This window comes from Panthera onca, chromosome B3 (genome assembly GCF_046562875.1).
Source record: "Panthera onca isolate mPanOnc1 chromosome B3, mPanOnc1 haplotype 2, whole genome shotgun sequence".
NCBI lineage: Eukaryota > Metazoa > Chordata > Mammalia > Carnivora > Felidae > Panthera > Panthera onca.
Genome location: NC_138344.1, coordinates 33,902,223 through 33,926,696, shown reverse-complemented (window position 1 = coordinate 33,926,696; position 24,474 = coordinate 33,902,223). Strand labels below are relative to the sequence as shown.

The 24,474-nt window shown below is 38.2% G+C and overlaps 1 protein-coding gene across 11 annotated transcripts in view; it reads right to left on the bottom strand.

The window, feature by feature from the left end:
• Positions 1-3,464: 3,464 nt before the first annotated feature.
• The window catches only part of MYO9A (myosin IXA), a 282,129-nt gene continuing 261,119 nt past the window's right edge, over positions 3,465-24,474 (bottom strand). For all 11 annotated transcript variants that reach the window (XM_078448833.2, XM_078448830.2, XM_078448837.2 and 8 more), the window contains 3 exons: positions 10,787-10,989; positions 8,857-8,999; positions 3,465-8,188 (listed from right to left, as the gene is read on the bottom strand). In XM_078448833.2, the coding sequence (XP_078304959.2) occupies positions 7,725-8,188; positions 8,857-8,999; positions 10,787-10,989 (810 nt within the window). In that variant the 3' untranslated portion in view covers positions 3,465-7,724. The remainder of the gene's footprint in view (positions 8,189-8,856; positions 9,000-10,786; positions 10,990-24,474) is intronic.

The window sequence follows — 24,474 nt, the reverse complement described above, 5'->3', positions numbered from 1 at the left end:
TGCAACAAATTCAAGCCTAGCTTCAGAAACTCGCACAGGAGTAAAAAGGCCAGCCTCTCTCCAGATGGGGGCCCGCCAGCCCACAGGCTCTCTCAGCCTTTCTCTTCCTGTTCTTCCTCACCCTTCTAGAAACAAAGGTGAGCCCATCTGACTCAAAACCAGGCAGCTACAGGCACTTTTTGGGAAGGGGAATCTCTAACACTTCTTAATTCCTTAGGGAGAAATGCTCAGCCAAGCCTCATCCTTTTCAAAGGCAGACGCAAAAGACCTACAAAATGGTAGTAAAGTTTGCTTTACACCAGGCAGTGAACCAAACGCTGAATGCCCATGTTATTTAATCCTCACATTAGCTCCGGGACAGGGACCTATCATCCCCATTGATAAATGAAAACCCTGAGGCTTGGAGGGAACACAAACCTTAGTGGGACTCAACTCCTCTGAACTCCGGCACTGCCACCCCACCACACCCCTCCACTCCTGGAATCGCTGAACAACGCTGTTGCATTTCCTGTCCCCACAGAAGAAATGCTTGAAGTCAAGAAGGAAAAGGTCATGTGAGAAATATGTGAAATCCTAGGGGTTCCCTGCCCTTTGGCCTGTGTTATGAATTCTAGCTCGCAGAGATATCCTGCCTTGATGGAAGGAGGTGGTTCAGGACACTCTGCTCTGGAAATGACAATAGCTAGGCCAGTGCCCAGAGAGGAATGAGTATGGCAAATATTGCCCAGGTTAAGCCCTTCCCACTTGAGCACTCAAACTACTCTGGGTCTTCTAAAAGCATCAGATATGCCTCAGTTATGCAGGCCATTTAATGTCTACAGTGTCATTTTACTATCTAATTGCTTATCAAAAGTTTTAACCATAGGGTTTAAAAGGCCTGCAAACAGAAAGTCCGAGCAAAGGCACTGTAACAAGACACAAGGGTGAAATAGGACCAGATACGCCCCGGACATGTACCCTGCAGCCATGCCCCTGAGAACATAAAGGAGTGCGGAGGTGGCCTGTTGAAGTTCACAGGCTGGTGTCTGGGATGTGTGAGCACAGCAATTCTATATTGGGAGAGAGTGAGATCTCCAGGAGGAAGTCATGGAGAATTAGAGGAGCTACATAAACTGAATTATCTGCTGGCAACCGGCATCAATACCACCCCCCTTCTAAGGTCTTGTCTTGGTTGCGGAGACACCAGGAACTACATTTCCCAGGATCCCTTTGCCTAAGGCTCGCTCATGAAAGGCAGGCACTCACAGGGGCCTAGGAAGGTAAAGGAGGAAGCCATTATTCTCTGGAGGCAGTTGCAGCCAGCTGTGTGGGAAGATGGAGATTTCAGGCAGTCTTCCTTAGAACTGCAGTAGCTTCGAGGCAAGCTCTTAACTTTGGATCTTGTGGCTGAGATCTGTGTTGGCTTTCTCTACCTTCTGCAGGAGCTTCTCTGATCTTTGTTTTCCCAGTCCTTCCAATGTTTATTGTTAAACTTAACCCTGATTCCTTTTTAAATCCTTCTCACCTGAAATACACTGAGTGGCTCTTGTTTTCCTAATACAATATAGAGCTTAGTGGATCTCAAGGATTTACTCAACATTTTGCTGTAAATTGGCCCCACTGAAATTTGGATGGAAAAGAGCTCTCCTTCATTGCATTTAGGGCTGTTGCTAGGGAAGAGGATACTGTGAAAGCTTTTTTGCCCTCAAATCTAGAAATGTCTTTGGTTATGAAGCACATGGAGGTAGTCTCTGTGGGCCTATCTGGGCCTTTCTTTTCAACTGCAGTTTGCAGATTGGAGGGACACTCATCCTCCTGCACCCTTAAGGGACTTTCATGGTAAGAAAGGCAGAGAAAGACCCAAAGATGCCAAGAAGCACCATTCAAATAAATAAATATAACCTGATTGTGGAATCCAGGTGTTGTGGATGACTAGTCTCCATCTTGTGGACATTGTTTTCCCCCAAAATTCAAGCTCCACAGGGTTAGGGAGCTTTGTTTTGTTTGTACCAATTTACCCCAAATACCTGGAACAGTGTTTATGGGTGCTCAGCAAATATTTGTTGGATGAATGGATAAATGGCCACCCAGAACTGGGAGGAGACATACTCAGATAGGAATCCGAGATGCCCACAGACTCAACAATCAGATATTACATGTGTCTGATTTGGTTTCATGGTTAAGTCCCTGGCTCTTAGACACTGTACTGCTACCCAATATAGAAGAACAATTAAAAAAACAAAAAAAAAAACCCCAAAAAACAAAAAACAAAAACACAAGGCTCTGGTCTCTTTAGAACTTGTCTCCTTACACCTTTCTGCTTTCTTCATAATTGGGAGGTTTGTTGTAGATTCAGCTATCACAGGGGATGTCTTAAAAATGGCATTTCTTGGGGCGCCTGGGTGGCTCAGTTGGTTCAGCGACCGACTTCAGCTCAGGTCATGATCTCACGGTGTGTGAGTTCGAGCCCCACGTTAGACTCTGTGCTGACAGCTCAGAGCCTGGAGCCTGCTTTGGATTCTGTGTCTCCCTCTCTCTCTGCCCCTGCCCCCACTCATGCTCTTTCTCTCTGTCTCAGAAATAAACAGTAAAAAAAAATTTTTAATGGCATTTCTAGGTTTTATTTGGCCAACTAAAGACATTTTAAGAAACAATTCACCATCCTTATCATTTTGATGTAAACTTATTGCAAAAATGTAAATATAAACAATGCAAAAAGAAATGGGAAGATGATCTCAGAATTCTAACTAAAAACTGAGTAATTTTCTATTTCACCTTCGACCTGGTTTGGCATTTGGGAACCCCCAATCTCCTTCACGTTGCTCATCCAATATCTAAGCAAGGGCACTTTTTGTTAGGTGCTGGGGATCTAAGAGTCAGCAAGATAGGCACACTTCTTGCCTTGAGAAGCTTAATCAAACAGATTTTTGATGGCACAAATACTGGGCTCTGTTGAGAATACAAGACATCTAACCCAGTTCAAGGGGGAGGCGTAAATTTCCAGTAAACTTCCCTTTACACGGACACCTGAGAGTCAGCAGGAGTTATACAGAGAAGTAAACCCGAGGAAGGGAGCTCATTTACAGATGAGAAAACTGACACCCAGAAAGGGCTCACAACTTTCTCCAAATCACAGCCAGAACAAAAAGCACAACCTAGGCTTGAATTCCTGGGCCCACAGCAGATATTGCTACTTCTTCACAGTCTTTTTGGTGAGGATCCTAAATGTAGACTTGCGGTCTTGGCTGTCCACCTAGCTCTGAGCTGATTAAATGGAAGTCTTAACAGCTGGCAGCTAGCATCCATTACAGAAAACTAACAGCTTGAATCTCACCCTTCACTTGAATTCAGCTGAGTTCCAGTAATTACTGTTTCTGTACTTTGCCAACTGCTCAGTCCTTTCCTTAAACAAAAACCATTGGAGTGGGACTGGAGTGAGTTAGGGTGGGAGCCAGGATGGTCAGAAAACAAACCACACGGATTGCTGCTTCTGGAAGCTTTGTTCTTTAATGAGCCACGGGGTGATTTGTTCATCAAGCTGCTTTTGTGTAGCTATACAGTGCATATTCTGAGTGACACAAACTGCACTTCATACAGATGATGTCTTGCTCCCCCACCTCCAAAAAAAAAAAAACAAAAAACAAAAAAAAAAAAACCAACCGAAAAGGAAATTACAAAGTGCCTGTTGATTGCATCAGGAATGTAATCAGTTCCGTGGGTGAGATAAATCATTCTTTTTATAGAATTATTCTGTTAAACAGTAAAATGATATATTTCACAGGATATGTCCTTTTACAATACATAGTCTTAAAAATTTACACTCAGCATACTTATAAATTACTTTAAATCCATTAAAATAATATAATACTAATCTGTAATCCACACCTTTCCCCTAGTAAATACAATTACTTGGTTCAAAAGGTGCAACTTTTATATGACCTAAGAGGGCTGATAAACAGGCATTAAGTATATAGATGGATAGCAAGGTGATAGGCCCCTTAAACAGTTTTAGCCAAGAGACCAACAAGACCAAATAGATCCATCTCCACATTCTTCATCTTGCTGTTTCCTTTAACACCAAATCAAATGTGGGAGTGGTTCCAGAGAAAAGTGGTTAGAAATATTTTAGGGGCACAGAAGAACAGAGGACTTCCTCAAACACCAGGGACTTTTACCACCAAGGCTAGCATGGTGTTGTTGGGGGACAGTGCTGGGGAACTGTCACAAAATATGGACAGACATAACACATTTGTCAACACAGAATGACGCATGCCCCATGCCTAGCTCCCACCACAGGGGAGAAGAGAGGAGGATTAGGAAAGCCATCTGGACTGTGTTTCATTTTAAAATAAAAACCCTCTTAGCTTTGAACACATCCTGAGAATACTTTCTTCTCTAGTTCACCAAAGTGCTTATAAAAGGTACACATTCGTTAGTTACAGTTAAAATATCATGGCCCACGGTCACTGAAGTGGGCCTGCAGAACCTTGCCGGAGCTCCTCTTTTCTTCTAGGCCCTCCGTCCTCGGTCTTTGACAGTGAAAACAACCCTACTGTCACGGAACACAGGAAGTCTCCACTAACCTCCCAGCAGGGTAAGAGCTGCACCAGGTTTCCAAAGCATGAGAAGGTAGAGGTCTGGTATCCCATCCCTTCTTCAGGTCCCTGTCTGTGCAAGGCCTATACTGGGAACTCTCTATCTCCCTTTGTGTTTCCAGAAGGCCAGAGTGGCAAAGTAAATAAAATGGCAGGAAGTACAGAGTGCGTTAAGCATGCCACCTGCCTGATCCTTGCTGTTGAACAGATTTGCTTCACTTAATGATACACAACCTAACCCTAAAATTATACTTCTCTGCTTTTATTACATTTTCCATGATAAAGGATATGTTGGCTTTAATGGGGAGAAGTGAAAATCTGGACTTTGTTTGGGGCTGGGAATGTGTGATATGAACAGAATTTCTCTGTATTCTGGAGTACAGGCTCCAGATGGGGGGCTGCCCCACTGATGCCACGCAGGGATTTTGTTTGTGGCATCTGAGAGCAGAGAAAAGCAAAGGAGAAGCAATAGGAAGCATGACTTTGACACATATTAAGGGTTAACATCTTCATTGAAAGTGACTGTAATACAGCATCGCTTTGTGGTGACAACTTGAACCATGGAGAGGACCAGTTAAGATCAGATGGAAGAAGATACAGCACTTGGTTCTGACAGCTTTTAAGAATTATGGCTTCAACTCTTTATCAGGCCAACAACACCTGTTATCCTATGAGAAGAAAAGCTTTCTTTCCTTCAAAGGGAGGGTCCCACACTTGCTCTCCATTCTTAACATTTGTGTGGATCTCTCCTCCCCACCATCCTCCATTCTGGCAGTTTGTTAAATAACTAGAAATCCACAAATCTAGCAACTGAAAAACAAGTATTTTTTATTTAATTTTATCCAAATTCAGGTTTCAGGTCCCTGAGAAAAATTATAAAGTCTCTTATCATCCACTGCCTAGTTCCTATAAAGTGACCTACCTACAATGAGTAGTTTCTTTTTTAACTGCCAAAAACTTATTTTGCAAACAAACAAAATCCGCAAAGATTTAGAAGGGAGAACATATGCTGAGATGTGTCCTCCAGGCTGTTCCTCAGGGCCAAAGGACTATCCGACAAGGGTAATATCTTTTTTGTATAGTATTTAACCAATGTTCTGGAGCAAGTGGAGAGTAGCTGTGAATGCCCAGGAGGACACTCCTCTCCCCGGAATCCTGAAGCAGACCTGTGTGGCCCGGCAAGGGGCCCTGAGGCTCCAGCAATCCCACTTGGACATGACCACGCTGAGGGGCTGGGTTTTCCTCTAGGAGATTCTCCAAAATTCAGATTTTTAAAGGCTTTAAATTTATTACTCCTCGGCACAAACAAGGTGGCAGATGTTTGCGGGATATAAAATCTAACATTTACTCACAGCCATCATCATTCTGGAGATTTAAAAAGATTCCTTTCCCTAGCTCATTTCTGAAACCAAACCAGGGAGAGGTAAGACTCCTGCTACCTTTAGCTGCCACTCAGAATGATGTTCCAAGTCCGACCTCTGGGGCTTGACAATAACCACTGAGGCAGTGACATGAGGTTCAGTGTTGTGTAACAGGAGAGACTCTGCCTTAACAAAAGTCTAAATATTTCCATAACTTCAAATTGAAGAAGTATGAAAAGAAAGAATAACCAAAATTCAGGTTACAGATGGTAAAGGCTCTTTTTCAGAACAGTGCATGTGGTAGTTAGACAAGATGCATTTAGTAACTTTAAAAATAAACATTTTCACATACTTATCTCAAGAAAGAGTATCATGTTTCATTTTCCATATATTATAAATAGCAAAAACAGATTTCTAATCCCACAATGCTAAGAAGCTTAAAATACTATTATTATAGCTCAGGTGTGTGGAGACACCCAGTGGTGAAAAAGATGGTTTGATTTTTCCCTCAACCCAGGGATAGTGGCTCTCACCCCTATCCAATGGCCCCTAATCTGTGGGAAGAAATTCCATGGGAAGGAGGGAAGCATAAAGTTAAAAAGAAATATGCGTACTATACATATATATTTACAGTAAACTTCAGTAACCAGAATATTAACAAAAATAGCTTCAAGTAGTCCTTGATTTTTCTTTCATCTATTTAATACTGATGGTCTGAGGAAAAGAAGATAATAGTTAGATGGTTATATTAAAAACTTTTTTATTTTTTGGCAGCTTTCTGTTAACACTTATTCATGCAGTGTTGTGTATAAATGTTTTGGGAGAAGTGATTAAATGGTCACATTATTTGTCTGAGTTTATGGTGGAAATCCACCAGCAAATGAACAGGTTCGTTTGTGATCTTCAATTTAATCTATACGAAGAGAAAGGCCTGGGTGGATTAGGATGAAACCCTCATGTTTAGGGATCACCATGTCTCTGATGAGACTTTAAAAAAAAATCAGAGGAACCTAATCCTAGGACCAGGAAATATGAGAAAAGTAGGCTACTGAAACTTTAGCCCATGCAATATGTTTGGCAAGAACTAACCAGGAGTGAAACCAGCATTGATTATTATGACACTGAACATCATCAAAAAACAAAACATGTACTCTCTTCTTCATTGTGTAACCAGATGTCTGAGGCATGCTCTGATGGCTTCATGGAAACAATTACTTTTTTACTTTCCCCAAAATATAACATGGAGTGTTTCTCAAAAATCTTAAAATAGAGGGCTTAGGCTTTTTGTTTATAAATCCTTGGAAAAAAATTATATTCTGCTCCAGCTCCTAACTATCCCAAAATAAACCCAAAGGCTTTTGCTTTCATGGTTAAGAAAGATTTATATGTTTTCTTTCAATGTCAGAAATCAGCGGGTCCCTCAGGCCCACCATGTCCCCTCCAGTTCAACACCCACATCTGGGAAGGAAAAGAAGACGGAGGAGAGGCAACTACAAAGACCTCACAACTGGCCCAAATCCCCAGGCCCTTGATGGCTCTGTTTGGTGGAATCTCCAGTCAAATACAGCAGCCAAGGCACAGCTGGCACCATCCCCAGCAGGCTTCAAAGGGGCTTTTCTGCTTCTGCAGGAGGCCCAGGAAATTAGCACACAAGTTCTCAGTTGTATGCTTGGGCAAGAGGCAGGACCACAATTAGGATGGACTATTGTGGACAAGGTGATGAGAAGAGGCCCCGAAGAGGAGGTGTGTTTACCACTATGTAGCCATGACGGGACATACAGCTGCCAGTTCAGACCATAAACTCGTTATTTCCAAAGAGTGCTAGCTGTTGGGTGGAGCTGCAGTCTGGGTCCACAGTTTTCCTGCGGCCAGACAAGACTGTCCCTTCTGGGGTCTCTTTGGTTTTCTGAGGTGAGTTTTTCACATTCTTTAATTTTTGTTTGCCCTTTTCAGGGTTGAAGGTTCCTCTGCTGATGAATTGAGGCCTGTCTTCCAGGGATCTGCTCTGGCCCAGTGGCCCTTCCATTCCCAGGACCTCCCCAGCTGAGGCAGCTCGGTAGAATGGAGATTTAGAATAAATCTGAAATCGTTTTCTGGTCCCATGAGAAGATGCAGTGCTAGACGAACATAAAGTAGAGACTGAAGAGTCCATCGAATCCAAAGAGTCTTCCTGCTTTTTTAGCTGCTTTCGGAACTTGCTTGAAGATTCAGACTTGCCAGCTGCCTTCAGGGAGCTAAGGGCTAAGCTTCTCTCTAATTCAAAGAAGAGATCAAAGCTATAAATGACAATTTTCTCTAAAGCAAATCATTCCATAATGAATCAGTTTCACCATTCCCATGTGAAATTGGGTGGGCTGAGGTCTGAAGGGTCCAAGCTGACCTACTTTGTGCACAGTCATAACTCGAGAAGCTATCCATTTCTATGTAGGTCATTTCAGAATCAACCCCAAGAAGTCTGGAGTTCGACTATGCCATTAGGAGAGGCCTACAACTGTCACTGTCATTTAAAAAACTGCCAGGGTATGTAGTAATTCTTCGTCTCCCTGAGACATGCCAGGTGGTTAAATACCTCCTTTGGTATAACCCCATCTCTCAGCAGGGCACAATGCCTGCTAACCACCTCTGGAACATGGATCATGGGTAAGACGACATGTGTTGTTACTATGGGTTTTTTTCTGTGGTAGATCGAGGAGAAAACATTAAATTGACAAAAAGCTGCATTGCATTAAAGGCTTGGTCTAATGAACAGTATATAATGGAAGTTTCACAAAGATCAGTACATATTTAACTCCTTAGGATTTTGTCACCTTCTCACATAAGGTTAGGCATTCTTGAAAGGAATTTTGTCTTATTAGCTTGGGAATCCTTACTCCTCCTTCACAAAAAAAATCTGGAGACTTTGGTCTAGTATGTTCATTTACCTGATTTCTCAGAGATGGCACCTTCAGACTCAATATTCAAATTTTCTGAGCTATCGGCAGTCCCAATGGAGGCCTCAGACTCCAGGGTTTCATCATCAGAGGCACGGGGTTCCAATACAAGCATCTCAAATGTTAGCTCCTCCCTGTAAGATATAATCAAGAAATCCACTAGCATTTGATAAGAAGTGGAAAGAAGACAACAGGAAAAAAGACCTATGATGCAAGAAATTTAAGTAACAAAAACAGTCACATTTCCTACTGTTCTCAACCAAAGTGGCGATGGAGACCCGGAAGCCACAGTAATGATGAAGGTTAAAAACAGCAAAGTCTGGGACCTATAATAGAGCAAAGAGTGAGGTAGGAAAAGATGCTGCAGCTATAAGATATTTTGGTAAAATGAACTTGGGACTGATAATCAGATCAGGGTTCTAAACTCACTCTGAACTCATACATAATGCAGCAGGAGTGTACTTTCCTCTCTCTGGACCTCAGCTTCCTCATCCACAAAACAAAGAGATTTAATGAGATAAACTCTTAAGATTCCTTCCAGCTCTTAAACTATTTCCCATGAAACAGGCACTAACTACACTATAGATGATATCCTCACCTTAAACACAGAGAGGCCTCTGATGAAGTCAAATGCTGACTGATCTTTTCTGTTCTTTGCAGCTTATGCTGCTCCCACTCACAGCATTCTCTGCTCCTCTTCATCAGTCACCCACCTGCCTCTCAGCCCCCTTGTTCTCTCACGTCTTTGGTACATGGCTCCTAATCTTGCTTTCTCAGTACTGCTTGATGTCACTCAGATCTGTGTCAATTAACGTCTTCGTAAAAGCTCACTTCAGTCCTCTAAGACAAAAGTTCCTCTATGTCTGCTACTTCTAACCACCTTTCCTCCACATTATGTGGGCAACTTTCCCCAATGGGCAGATCTTACACCTGGAAATACATCAGCCCACAACCTCCTTATCCTTCCAATTCTTATTCCCTTTTACATCAAGTGTCTTCTCCTTCAGGGCCTTCTTAGCTTTGCTTCCACTCTACCAAGCTTGAACTACTCATCCTTCAGTACCTCCAATACCAGCCCCTGGTCAATGTATACTACTTCTGCCTTATCATGTTCTGCATATCTGAGCCCCAGCTGCTTTTTTAGCTTGCCTAAATTCTAGAATCAGTCCTGATAGGCAAAAAGTACTTCAACAGACTCCCATATTCCCTAATGCATCAAACTCTCAGACCTGGGATCGTGAGACTGAGGAACAAAAATGCCCTTAAAGCTTAAGAGTCTTCGTTTTCAACCAGAACCAGTACACAGTACCTTCAAAAAGAGCCACAGCTTGTCCACATTATCCCCCCAAATATAGTATTATTGTTACCTACCCTTTCTCCAGGGATGGCGGAGGGCACAGAGTTGACTATTTGTCTCTCTCCTAAATTGCAACCAATTTCCCTACATAGTATCCCAGCGCCCACTAGAGCTGCTGCCTTATCCTGACCATCTAATTGTTGGCCCCATGGCTACACTGATCTTCAGAAAATAACCTTCCTTTAGGGAGTTCTGGGTAATACCCATTCTTGAAAGGGCCTCTGCCTTAACCCAGGAATCCTCATTCCTCCTTTTAAAGACCAATTTAGTCAGTGAGGCTGGTCTTAGACCTGTGAGGAATCTTGGCTAAGACTGACACACCGTGTTGCAGTGTGTCAGTTCAGCATCTCCAGGTCTCCCTGCTCATGGAGGTTCCGTCAATACAATGACAACTCTCACGCTGTTACCCGAGTCCAGGTAACATGTCTGCATGCCCTGTATCACCTGATACAGTGCTTCACACATAGGAGATATTTAGTAAGGAAGGAAAAATCAAGAAAGCACAGAATGAAGGAAAGGAAAACAGGTAATAACTGGTCACTCCCTTTCCTCCTGAAAACTCACTTCTCTTTCTGTAAGTTCTCAATCTGCTCAGTCAGTACCCTCTCCTCCTGCTGCATAGCTGCTTGCTGTTGTTCTGTGATGTCAGTCTCCACAGCTGTTTCACTAGTCAAGGTCTCTTCTGGCACATCAGACATAGAGGGCAACCGAACTACCACAGGAGAGGATGGACTTGGATAGTTTCCTCGGCGAAGTCGCCCCTTTCCCTGCAAAGAAAAACATGTGTTAGAAACTAAATTGAGTGACTGCATTGGTTTTATGTGGCCTGTTGAGGATAGCAAGTGTACTTCCATCACACCAGGTGAATGGTAGGAATACATGGAAACATTCTGCAAGCCCTAAGATATTTAGAGAGATACTACTGACCATTGAATATATTTAGGTTAAGTATTTCTTGCAAAAGCACTAGAAAATGGACACTTTGGTGGGTGAGACTGTAAGAACACATTTTGCACTGAGAGTAGATTCTTCATTTAATCTAAGCTTTATCCACTCCAAACTAAGTACCCACCCACACATGGCTATTTAAAATTAAATTAGTTAAAATTAAATAAAAGTAAAGTAAAATTGGAGTTTGGTATTTGCACTAGACACATTTCAAGTGCTCAATAGCCACAGGTGGCTAGTAGCTACCATATTGAACAGTGCAAGATATAGAACATTTCCATCATCACAGAAAAGTTCTGATGGACAACAGTGCTCTATAAATTTAACCTTGGAATACACAATCACTCTAGGAAGACTACAGAAACATGTCTTGAAAAGTCAGTTTCATTAAAGAAAAAGTCATTTATATATCAAAGGATGTCAGTGAGAGAGATTCTCTGAGAACACCTCAAGAAATTTCCTTCCTGAGATCAAAGAGGAAAAAAAAATCTCATTGCTGTTAAATTGGTTAACTTTGTATATGACTTTAGCTTCTGATAATACCACAGACTAGGTATTTCAGATTAAACCTCCTGCTGACAGCAACTGGGCAAAACATAAAAAACCCAAAATATTCTTGAAGGCATTAGAGAGCTATTTAACACAGCAGACCAAAGAGAGGCTAGATCAGCATTCAGGGCTAACCTAAATTTAAGAAGAGGTGGCTGAGAATCTGAGCAGAGTTTTGACAGACTATAGCAGGGGTTAACAAACTATGGCCCTGGGCCAAATCTGGCCTTGTGCCTGATTTTGTAAATAAAGCTTTATTGAAATACATTCACGCTCATTAATTCACACGTTGTGGCTTTTCTCAAAAACAATGGCAGCATTGATTGTTGCATCAAAAGACTGTATGGTCCACAAAGCCTAAATTATTTACTCTCTGGTCCTTTATAGAAAAAGTTTGCCAACCCCTGGGGTAGAGAATAAAAACTGGAGTTCAGACCCATGTAAGAGTATGGACTGCTGCCTGGTAAAACTTCCATGCCTGATGCTGGGATCCCCAATGTTTGCAACCTAAATGAGTTAACTGAAATAACAGTCTTTGTGGACATTGTAGCCTAGCTTCCAGTCATTTGAATGGTCCAGAAAATTGTAATTCCTAAAACTGGATTAAAGTAATCCCAGATTGCTAGTACCCTAGAACCTGAGAGAAAAAACAGAAACACCTTGGAAGAAAGTAATATCACCTCAGGCTTCAAAATATTTTTATAAATAGTTTTTCAAATACTATGTATGACACATAATCAAAGGTAACCAAGCACAAAAGGAGACAAGACAATGTAAGTGAAAACAACAGAACCCAGAAACCCTCAATGACTCCAGATACTGTCGCTATCAGACAGACTTAAAATAACCATGCTGAAGGAGACAGAAAGACATCGCTAAAATAGTAGACTGGAAGTTAATTATGTCAGAAGAAAATATAAAGAATCAAGCAGAGAACGCTAAACAAACGCTATATATATATATATATATATATATATAAAAAGAATACCAGAAGAGGAAAAGGATCCTGTAGAACACTAAAGAGATAATGGCAGAACATTTTCAAAACCAATCATTAAAGATATCAACCTATCAACCTGAAAGAAAGCTTTCAACCTCTAAGAAAGATAAATAAAAATAAGTCCATACATAAACAGAATAGCTAAGAACCATTGTGAATTCCATCCACAATTGCACCAAAAAGAAAAAAGTACCTAGGAATAAATTTAACCAAAGAGGTGAAAGACCTGTACTCCAAAAACTATGCAACACTGATGAAAGAAACTGAAGAGGACACAAACAAATGGGAAAATATACCCCATGCTCATGAATAGGAAAATTTAATATTTAAATGTCCATACTACCCAAAGCAATCTACAGATTCCATGTAATCTTTATTAAAATACCAACAGCATTTTTCACAGAACTAAAACAAATACTAACATTTATGTGGAATCATAAAGGATCCCAAAGAGCCAAAGCAATCTTGAGAAAGAAGAACAAAGCTGTAAGTATCACAATTCTAGATTTCAAGACATACTACAAAGCTGTAGTAATCAAGAATATGGTACTGGCACAAAAACAGACGCATAAATCAATGGAACAGAACAGAGAGCCCAGAAACAAATCCACATTTATAAGGTCAATTAATACAATAAAGGAGGCAAGAATACACAACAGGGAATCTCTTCAACAAATGGCGCTGGGAAAACTGGACAGTTACATGCAAGAGAAAAAACTGGAACACTTTCTAGCACACCAAAATAAACTCGAAATGGATTAAAGACCTAAATGTGAGAACTGAAACCATAAAACTGCTAGAAGAGAACATACACGGTAATTTCTTTGACACTGACCATAGCAACGTTTTTCTAGTTATGTCTCCTAGGCAAGGGAAACAAAAACAAAACTAAATACTAGGACTACATCAAAATAAAAAACCTTTCCACAGTGAAGAAAAGCAGCAACAAAACAAAAAGTCAACCTGAATGTGAGAAGATATTTTCAAATAATATATCCAATAAGGGGATAATATCCAAAATATATAAAGAACTTATACAACTCAAAACCAGAAAAACGAAATAATCCAATTTAAAAATGGGCAGAGGACCTGAATGGACATTTTTCCAAAGCAGGCAGACAGCCTACAGGCACGTGAAAAGATGCTCAACATTATTCATCATCAGGGAAATACAAATCAAAACCATAATGAAATATCATCTTGCATCTTAAAGACAAAAAATAACAAATGATGGTGAGGATATGGAGAAAAAAAGAACCTTTTTACACTGATGGTGAGTGAGAATGTAAATTGGTACAGCCACTTTGGAAAACAGTATGGAGGTTCCTCAAAAATTTTAAAGTAGAAATTCCATATGATCCAGTAATTCCACTACTGGGTATTCATTCACCCAAAGAAAATGAAAACACTAATCTGAAAAGATATATACATCCTTGTGTTTATTGCAGCATTAATTTACAATAGCCAAATTATGTAAGCAGTCCAAGTGTCCATCGACTGATAAACGGATAAAGAAGATGTGGTATGTTGTGTGTGTGTGTGTGTGTGTGTGTGTGTGTATGTGCGCGCGCGCGCATATGTGGACTACTGCTCAGCCATAAAAAAGGATGAGATCTTGCCGTTTGTGACAACATGGATGGCTCTAGTGGGTATCATGCTAAGTGAAAAAGTCAGAGAAAGGCAAAACCATGGTTTCACTTATATATGGAATCTAAAATACAAAACAAATGAATAAACAAAAAGCAGAATCAGAGCTATAAATACAGAGAACAAACTGGTGGTTGATAGAGGGGAAGGGAGTGGGAGGATGGGTACGATGGGTCAGAGGAAGCAGGAGATACAGGCTTCCAGCTTTGGAATTGTAAGTCACAGGGACGGAAAGTACAGCATAGGGAATCTGGTCAGTGATATTGTAACAGCACTGCATGATGAGACATGGTGGCTACACTCGTGGTGAGCATAGCATAACACAACATATAATTGTTGAATTACTATGTTGTATGCCTGAAACTAACGTAACATTATGTGTCAACTATACTCAAAAAACTTTTAAATTGAATTATGAAATGAAAAATATATACACATATGCAACAAAGAAGAAACTACTGGATTCAAAGGTTACTTTTCAACAGAAATAATGGGAGGCAAACACAATAGATGGTATTTTTAAGTGATGAAAGGAAAAAGACACTGCCAACCTAGAATTCTACAGATAGCAAAACCACCTTCAAGAACAAAGTTGAAATAACACATTTTCAGACTGACTTAAGACAGAGAATCTGTCCCCAGCACAACTGCACTAAAGGGCATATAAAAAATGAAGAGAAGTCGGGGGATAAATGAAGAGCAAGGAAAACAGTAAAAGAGTAAAGATATGAGCAAGTTAAAATGAATACTGACTGCATAAAACATAAAAATAACGTGTTGGATTTAAAGTATATAGAAAATTAAAAACAACATTAGCAACTATACCATAAAATAGCTGAAGCACATTAAAGTCCTTGCATTATCTGAGAAAAAAATAAAAGCACAAATTAACAGACTTAATTGATAGTCATATATTTATGTGGTCATCTTTATGTTAACTACTGAAAAAAAAGAGTATAAAACTTGAAACTAACAAAAGAAAAAAATGGGATAAAAAGTAATAAGAAGAAAAGGGCAAAAAAACACAAAAAAACAAAAAAGGCGATAAAGAAAAGGGACATATATCAGGCAGGAAAAATAAAAAGCACAAAATAAAATAAGATTTAAATCCCAATATATCAGTGATTACATTAAGTGTAAGCAGATTAAATGTACTAGTTAAGATCTGAAGACTGTCAGATTGTCTTAGTAAAGAAAAGCCAAGTATATGAAGTTTATAAGGCAAACGAATTTAGAAAGTCTGAAAGTAAAAATATGGGAATAAAAGACGTATCATGTCTAATCAAAAGAAAACTGGTGTAACTATATAAATTCTACACAAAGTAAACTTTAAGGTAAGAAGTGTTACCTGTGATGAAGAGGGGTATTTCACAATGACAAAATTTCAAATTATGAAGACAGAAGATTTCCAAATTTGGAAGTACCTAAGAAATGGCTTCCAAAAATTTAAAGTAAAATACTGACAGAAATTCTCAAAGAAACAGACCAAGCTATAATCAGCACAGAAAAAACAAATGTGTACACACAAACCAATAAAGCTAAAGAAAGGAACAACTTGATAAACGTTAAGTGATATAATAGACAAACAAGAATTCAGTATCTAACGACTTCAGAATACTCATTATTTTAAAGTACATATACAAAGACAATATATTTCCAAGTTCTTTAAAGTAACTTAAAATAATTTCCTGAAAGTGTCATCACAAAGAGAAAACTAAAAGTCCCTATATATTCAGAAATTAAGAAACTTTAAAGAGACTTTAAAATATCCATGAACAAAGAAGAAATCACAAAGGAAATTAGAAATTATTTTGAACTAAATAACAATATCAAAATACATGAGATACAGTTTAACACTGTCTACCTTAAAGTTATAGCCTTACATGCATACGTTAGAAAAGAAGAAAGGCTAAAAATTAATGAGGTAATAAGCATCAATTTCAGGAAGCTAGATAAAGAACAAAAAAACAAACCCAAGGAGAAAAAAAGGAAATAAAGATAAGAGTAAATGAACATCAGAATAGAGAAAAACAAAGCCCAAATGTAACTTTTTGAAAAATCAGAAACCTGGCAACACTGAGAAAGAAAAATTAAGAATTTACAATAACCAAAGGCAGGAATGAAACAGGGGGCACTACTATAAATATGTAGTAGTGAAAAGGATATGAAAAGGTTAATAGGCTACTATAAACAACTTTATGTCAGTAAATCTGAAATTTTATAAGGAGTGGAGAAATTTCTACTAAAACCCAAGTAATTAATACCATTAAAGAAAATATTTTAAAATGTGGATAATCTTTTTTTTCATTTTTAAAATATTTATTTATTATTTTTGAGAGAGAGAGAGAGAGAGACAGGGTGTGAGTGTGGAAGGGTCAGAAAGACAGTGAGACAAAGAATTTGAAGCAGGTTCCAGGCTCTGAGCTGTCAGCACAAAGCTGGATACAGGGCTCCAACTCACGAACTGTGAGATCATGACCTGAGCTGAAGTTGAATGCTTAACTGACTGAACCACCCAAGCACCCCAAAAATGTGGATAATCTTACAAATTTAATCCAAAAATTAAAACCTTTCCAGAGAGAAAACTCTGGGCCCAGATGATTTTACTAGCAAACATGATAGTTTTAACATTAGAAATCCACTGTATGTGTGTATACATGTCAGTAAAATAGAAAAGTCTCATGAACACCAAACTACATATAGTAATGGCAATTCATAAAATTCAGCATTAAATCATAGTAACAACTCTTAGAAAACCAAGAATAAAAGGGAACGTACTGAATCTCAAAAACAAATTACAAAAGTTGCTTTCCCAGTGAGTTGGGGAACATGCCAAGAAGGATCCTTACCACCACTGTACTGGAGGTTCTAGCTGATGTAAGAGAAAGAAATAAAAGGCATAATGACTATAAAAGAACAAATGAAACTATCATGACTCATGACAACCTGATTGTAGAGGTAGAAAATCTAAAGAAATGCACAGAAAAATTATTAGAATAAGTGAGTTCAGCAAGGCTGCTGGATACAAGGTGAAAAATACCAAAATCAACTGTATGTAATGAGCAAAAAACATAAATATTTTAAACATTTAAACTGTATTAAAAATATTAAAATTCTAGTATTAATTCAAACTAAAGATGTGTAAAATCTCTACAAACAAAACTTTATTTTTTCTCCAAATTTTTATTTAAATTCTAGTTAGTTAAATATAGCGTAGTATTGGTTTCAGGAATAGAATTCAGTGATTCATCACTTACATAACACCCAGTGCTCGTCATAACAAGTGCCCTCCTTAACACACATCACCCATCTAGCCTATCCTCCACCCACCTTCCTCCATCAACCCTCAGTTTGTTCTCTACATTAAGAGTCTCTTATGGTTTGCTTATCTTTTTCCCCCTCCCATATGTTCATCTGTTTTGTCTTCTAAATTCCACATATGAGTGAAATCATATGGTAATTGTCTTTCTCTGCCTGACTTATTTTGCTTAGCATAATACACTCTAGTTCCATCCAAGTCATTGCAAATGGCAAGATTTCATTCTTTTTGATGGCTGAGTAGTATTCCAGTGTGTGTGTGTGTGTGTGTGTGTGTGTGTGTGTGTGTGTGTGTGTGTGTACCACACCTTTATCCATTCATCAATTGATGGACACATGGGCTTTTTCCATAATTAGACTATTATTGATAATGCTGCTATAAACATTGGGGTGCATGTACCCCTTCGAATCTGTATTTTTTGGTATTCTTTGGGTAAATACCTTGTAGTGCAATTACTTGAATGTATGGTATTTTTATGTATTTGTATTTGTATTTGTAATGTATTATGTATTTTTAACTTTTTGAGGAAACTCCATACTGTTTTCCAGAGTGGCTGCAACAGTTTGCATTGTCCAAATGGCCAATTTCGGTATGAAAAGGTGCTTAAGCACATTAGAGTCACAGCACAAAAATACAAATTAGACCACTTTGACACACCCATTAAAATGGCTAAAATGAAGGAATCTGGCAATATACATACTGGGGTAGAACAACTGGGAACCCTCATATACTGTTAGTATAGTACAACCATGTTGGAAAAAAGTTTGCTATTATTTACTAACGTTGCAGATACATATATCTATGGCCCAGTAATTGTGCTCCCATATACTCCCAACAAAAATATGTGCATGTGTCCAGCAAAAATACATGTATCAGAATGTTCATAGCAGTATTCACAATTCCCCCAAATACAAGCCAAATGTCCTTCAACATTAGGACATTTGTGTGTATAAATTGTGGTATACACATGCATTGGAATACTATACAGTTAACAAGATACAACGAAACACAACAATATGGACAAGTCTTACACATATAACATTGAGTGAAATAAGTCAGATATAAAATAATATGTGCTATATGAATCCATGTTTATAAAGCTCTAAAACAGGCAAAACAAAACTATAGTGTTCAGAGATACATACAACAACAAAGAAAACAGAGTAAGTGATTAACATAAAACTCAGATTATCGCTTACCCTGGGACAGAGAGAAAGAATTATGTTTGGAAAGAGAAAGAGGAGAGCTTCTGGGAGTGCTAGAAATCAACTTCTTGAACTATGGGTGGTATTTGGATATTCACTGTATAATTCATTAATAGATGTATGTTTCTGTGCTTTTCCATATGTGTTGTATTTCACAATAAAAAAGATATTTTAAGAGGTCCTTTTCAAAGTTAGCACTTTATGCAAACATATCAATATCTTTTGAATAGCACAGGACAATAAATGATAGATCTCTGAGTTGATTTGGGGAAGAAAGAAGGAAGATATACTGTCTAAGAAAGAGAAACTACTGATTTAGTCCAGGTATTAAGGTAAAGTGGAGGGCAGCTCTACGGAAATTCATGCTAACTCTTCCAAACTCATGCATTCTAAAACACACAACAGGATGAAAATCAAGAGCATTACAAGATTGCTATTCCACTTTCAGTTCTGAGTTCAAAAAGTAAAGAATATATTAAGAAAAAGGCCCTTAAAACCAGAAGATCAGTCTGTAAATTTAACAAAGGATGACTCGGAAGAAGATGGCACTGTGGAATGGAGGCAGAGAACGGGGTTTAGAGTTAGTATCAACACAGTGCTAAAGTCCACTGACAGTCCATGACCAGTCAGAATCACATTATAAATTCCAGGACATCTTGACTTTGACTATTTTAATGAAGCCAAATGAATGACTAAAACATAATGTGATACAAAAGCCTCAGGAAGCTGAAAACTATGAATTTATTCCCGGTACACGCCAATATTCAAAAAAGAGTTGCCTTTGTTCAGCGTTCATACCATCACCTAGCTGACTGAGTAGCTCACTATGGTTTAGCTAGGAATTACTTAGAAGAGCTGAAGAAAATCAAACAAACCTTACAGGCCTCATCTCTAATCAGTATTAAATAAAGATGAAGTAGAAATTGAAGCCCCTACAGCTCAGAGTTGTCTTACAAGGTCAAAGCTTAATATTAAAATTACAAATGAGTGTAATCCCTAAAAAAAAAATTAAGTTTTCAAGTTGATTACATAGAGCTTTTAGAAACATGGAAAATGCTAATACTGTGTTAGAAACTGGACATAAATTTGTATACTGTCGGGGTTTTTTTTTTTTAATCTAAACATACCACATTATTAACAGTAGCTTGAGTGGAATAATATCCTTTATTCTCTACACTTTTCTGTACTTTCAAACAGTCAGCAGTTAATGCTTTGAGAAGTGGTTGGTAGAATCTTTTGCTCATTTTTCACTAGGTAGCCAGTCTTTCTCCTATTTATAGGAGTTTCTCCTTATTGATTAAGGAAAATTAGACCTTGTGATATGAGTTGTAACTATTTTCTTAGGATGTGTCATTTCCTTTGTGCCTTGCTTATGGTCATTTCTATCATTCAGTAATAATACTTTGTATTTATGCTGATGAACCTATCAACTTTTTTTTTCATGTTTTTTTGTAATAGGAAAACCTTCTCTACTCCAAGGTTACAGTGTATTTTTCTATCACGAAAGGAATTTTATTGGTTTGGATTGATCACATACTTTATGAACAATTTGGACCCATTTGCATTAATTATTATTTAATTAATACAAAGCCATATTGTAGTCCTTTTTGGAGAACTTATTTCAGTGATTTTCCAGCTTAAACTTTAGGGACAAATTATTCCTAAAATTAGGATACCAACTATAATTATCTTCAAATGTTGATTAAGTGTTAGCTCTGAAATCCAACTAATCCATGTTTTAATATGATATATAATATTCAAAATTTCAAATCCAAGTTCCTAGGAAAAGCTGGACTACCACTACCAAAGGTGTCACAGATAACACACAATTCTCATAGATCAGGGAACAGTTTAAGACATTATCATACTTATGGACAGGTAACTGTTTTTAATTTTTTTTTAAAGTATGCATTTTTTTCATTAAAATTTTTTCCAAGTTTTAATTTAAATTCCAATTAGCTAACATACAGTATAATATTAGTTTCAGGTGTAGAATTTGGTGATTCACCACTTCCATACAACACCTGGTGCTCATCACAACAAGTCCTTAACCCCCATCACCTATTTCACCTACTCCCCCCACCCCGCACCCCCACGCACCTCCTCTCCAGGAACCATCAATTTGTTCTCTACAATTAAGAGTCTGTCTCTTTATTTGCCTCTTTTTTTCCATATCCATTTGTTTTATTTCTTAATTCCACAAGAGTGAAATCATATGGTATTTGTCTTTCTCTGACCTATTTCGCTTAGTATAATACTCTCTAGTTCTATCCATGTCACTGCAAATGGCAAGATTTCATTCTTTTTTATGGCTGAGTATTATTTCATTGTATACATATACCACATCTTTTACATTCATCAATCAATGGACACTTGAGCTGCTTCCATATCTTGGCTATTGGTTGATAATGCTACTATAAACATCAGGGTGCGTGTCCCTTTGAATCAGTATTTTTGTATCCTTTGGGTACATACCTAGTAGGGCAATTGCTGGATCATAGGGTAGCTGTATATACTTTTTAATGTTCATTTATTTTTGAGAGAGAGAGCGTGAGTGGGGGAGGGGCAGAGAGGGAGACATAGAATCTGAAGCAGGCATCAGGCTCCAAGCTGTCATGTCAGAGCACAGAGCCTGATGTGGGGTTCAAATCCACGAACCATAAGATCATAACCTGAGTTAAAGTCAGACGCTTAACTGACTGAGCCACCCAGGCACCCCAGGGTAGACCTATTTTTTACTTTTTGAGGAACCTCCACAGTGTTTTCCAGAGTGCTGCACCAGTCTGCATTCCCATTAACAGTATAAAACACTGATTAAAGAAGCTGAAGATGACACAAAGAAATGAAAAAACATTCCATGTTCATGGACTACAAGAACAAATATTGTTAAAAGGTCTATATTACCCAAAGCAATCTACACATTTAACGCAATCCCTATCAAAGTACCACCAGGATTTTTCACAGAGCTAGAACAAACAATCCTAAAATTTGTATGGAACCACAAAAGACCCCAAATAGCCAAAGTCATCTTGGAAAAAAAAAGTGAAGCTGGAGGCGTCGCCATTACAGACTTCAAGTTATATTATAAAGCTGTAATGATCAAGACAGTATAGTACTGGCACAAAACAGACACATAGATCAATGGAACAGAAGAGAAAACCCAGAAAAGAACCCACAACTATATAATCAAATTAATCTTGAACAAAGCAGGAAAGAATATCTAAAGGAAAAGAGAGTCTCTTCAACATATAGTGTTGGGAAAACTGGACAACAACATGCAGAAGAATGAAACTGGACCACTTTCTTACACTATATGCAAAAATAAATTCCAAACGGATTAAAGACCTAGAGGGCAGTAACTTCTTTGACGTCAGCAGCTGCAACTTCTTACTAGGTATGTCTTCTGAGGCAAGGGAAACAAAGCAAAAATAAACTATTGGACTTTATCAAAATAAAAAGCTTCTGCATAGTGAAGGAAACAATTAACAAAACTAAAAAGCAACCTAAAGAACGGGAGAAGATATTTGCAAATGACCTTTCTGATAATGGGTTAGTATCCAAAATATATAAAGAACTTACAAAACTCAATATCCCCAAAACAAATAATCCAGTAAAAACATGGGTAGAAGACATGAAAAGCATTTTTCCAAAGGACAGATGGCTAATAGACACATGAAAAGATGCTCAACATCACTCATCATCAGGCAAGTGCAAATCAAAACTACAATGAGATATTGATAACCTCACACCACTTTAGCCAGAATGGCTAAAATTAGCAACACAGGAAACAACAGGTGTTGACAAGGATGTGGAGAAAATGGAACCCTCTTACACTATATAATTTTGGTTTATTTTTGCAGTATAACTGACATATAATATAAGCTTCAAGTGTACAACATATTGACTTGACAATTCTTTACATTACTTAATGCTCACCATGATTAGTTCATACAAAAAATAAACTAGCATTTGATTTCATGATTTCAAAATGGAAGGAAATGGGATTCTCTTCTTTTCATAAATCAGCTTTGTATATGCTCTTAGTGGTTTTATGTGGATGTATGTTACCACGCCTGTTCGGTAAATGCACTGGGGGCACAGCTGCTATACCATATGGTGACACTATGTTTAGCTTCAAAAGAATCTGGCAAGGTTTCTTAAGAGGCTGTACCATTTGTATTCCCATCAGCAATGAATGAGATTTCTTCTTGTCCCACATCCTCACCAGCAAGTGGTATTGTCGGTTTTGGTATTTAGCCATTCTGATAGATGGATAGAGAATCTCACCAGTGTTTTAATTTGCTTTTCCTTAATGGACAATCCATATCATTTTCTAATAATTCCCCAAGTTGAGCAACATACACATACTGATTTCCCACTTATGTACATTATTTGGTAAGGTGTCTACTCATATTGCCCTATTTATTTTAATTTGGAGAGTTTGTTTTCTTATTGTAGAGTTTCCCAGTTAATTTAATATTTTTCAAGCAAATCTTTCTTCACATACGTGTTTTGAAAATATATTGTCCTAGTCAGGGTCCCGTCTTCTGTGTTTTTAACTGAACTCATGGAAACAGAGTAGATTGACTGGTGGTTGCCAGGGGCTGGGGTGAGGGCGTAGGGGAAATGGACAATACTGGTCAAAGGGTACAAATTTCTAGTTATAAGATGCATAAATTATGGGGATGCAATGTACAACATGCCGACTACAGTTAACAATACTATATTGTATATTGAAAGCTGCTAAGAGAGTAGACCTTTAATGTTCTAACCACACACATACACATAAAAGGTAACTACGTGGGGTGATGAATGTCTAACTAAGTGTATTGTGGTAATCATTTCATGATATATACATAAATCATTGTGCTGTATACCTTAAATTTACACAATGTTATATGTCAATTATAGTTCAATAAAGCTGGGGGGGGGAACAAAACACATGTTTTTAGAGTTCTAAAAAACTCACATTTACAAAATGGTGATTAAAAAAATTCTTCTGGATTGGACAAGAAGTGTAATACAGGGATCACTTACCTGATAAATGCTATCAATTTCATTGTACTTAGCCTCAGTTTCTCTGTTTTCTGAAGATGTTTTCAGTTTCTTGGTTAGCCACTTCAGTCTGTTTTCTTTTTGCTCCCCCTTTCCCTTTTGTTTGCAATTCCCCCCCCCCCCACCCCCGCCAAAGATCGATCCTTTTCTGCCACTTTTAATGGCTTGGTTTCAACTTTTGTAGGAAGAGGTTTTATTTGACCACCTTGCTGATTTCCTCTTGGGCTCTTCTACAACTACCCTTTCAGCTGAATTGAATTTCCTCTTGGATATTTTGGCAGTGTGAAGGTAAAGAGTAGGATGCTTTAATAACTGCAGGATGCAGGGCAGTGAGCAGCCCTGAAAAACTAGAATGCCTCAACTATATACTTCTAGTACCTTTAGTTTGTACTTTTTAGTCTTTGATTCACTTGAATCAGTATTTTAATTCTTGTTTTTTCCCCATATGGTACCCATTTTTCCTTCACTATTTATTGAATAATATATCTTTAAAATGTCACTCACTTTAATGTTCTTTTTCTTTTTTAAG